The 553-nt window shown below is 53.3% G+C and overlaps 1 protein-coding gene across 1 annotated transcript; it reads left to right on the forward strand.

Annotated features, from left to right (window-relative positions):
- Positions 1 to 22: 22 nt before the first annotated feature.
- Positions 23 to 549, forward strand: LOC104915562 (ETS translocation variant 4-like; the record flags this gene model as incomplete). Its single annotated transcript, XM_010726478.1, has 2 exons — positions 23 to 193; positions 484 to 549. Coding segments are annotated over 2 exons (237 nt in total), but the record flags the coding sequence as incomplete, so codon positions are not given.
- Between the last annotated feature and the right edge of the window lie 4 nt (positions 550 to 553).

Here is a 553-nt window from a genome sequence, read left to right on the forward strand (position 1 = left end):
AATTTGTTTGTCCCTCTCAACAGGTGACATCAAGCAGGAGGTTGGAGGGTACCGGGAGGGCCCCCCCTACCAGCGGAGGGGATCTCTCCAGCTTTGGCAGTTCCTTGTGGCTCTATTGGATGATCCCACCAACTCCCACTTCATCGCCTGGACTGGAAGAGGGATGGAGTTCAAGCTGATTGAACCAGAAGAGGTGAAGCCCTCTTGTTTCTCTGTAGGCTCAGGGGGAGCAGCTGCTGACCTCTGAGACCTCCAAGTCCAACCTCAGTCCACCCCCACCAACCACATCTCAGTGCCACACTTTCGCTGTTCTTAATGTCCTGCAGGCAATTGGAACTGCTGAGCCCATGCTATCATTTGAGCCTCTTCTTAAATGCTGTAAATGTTTCTATACGGACTGTGGTCCCCTTTATCCAAAGTTGATCGGCTGGATGGTGTTCTCTGTTCACAGCTGCTCACATGCTCTGTGGCTTTATCCTGCAGGTAGCCAGGCTGTGGGGCATCCAGAAGAACCGGCCAGCCATGAACTACGACAAGCTGAGCCGCTCTCTTC

This window comes from Meleagris gallopavo, assembly GCF_000146605.3.
Source record: "Meleagris gallopavo isolate NT-WF06-2002-E0010 breed Aviagen turkey brand Nicholas breeding stock chromosome 29 unlocalized genomic scaffold, Turkey_5.1 Chr29_random_7180001835737, whole genome shotgun sequence".
Taxonomy (NCBI): domain Eukaryota; kingdom Metazoa; phylum Chordata; class Aves; order Galliformes; family Phasianidae; genus Meleagris; species Meleagris gallopavo.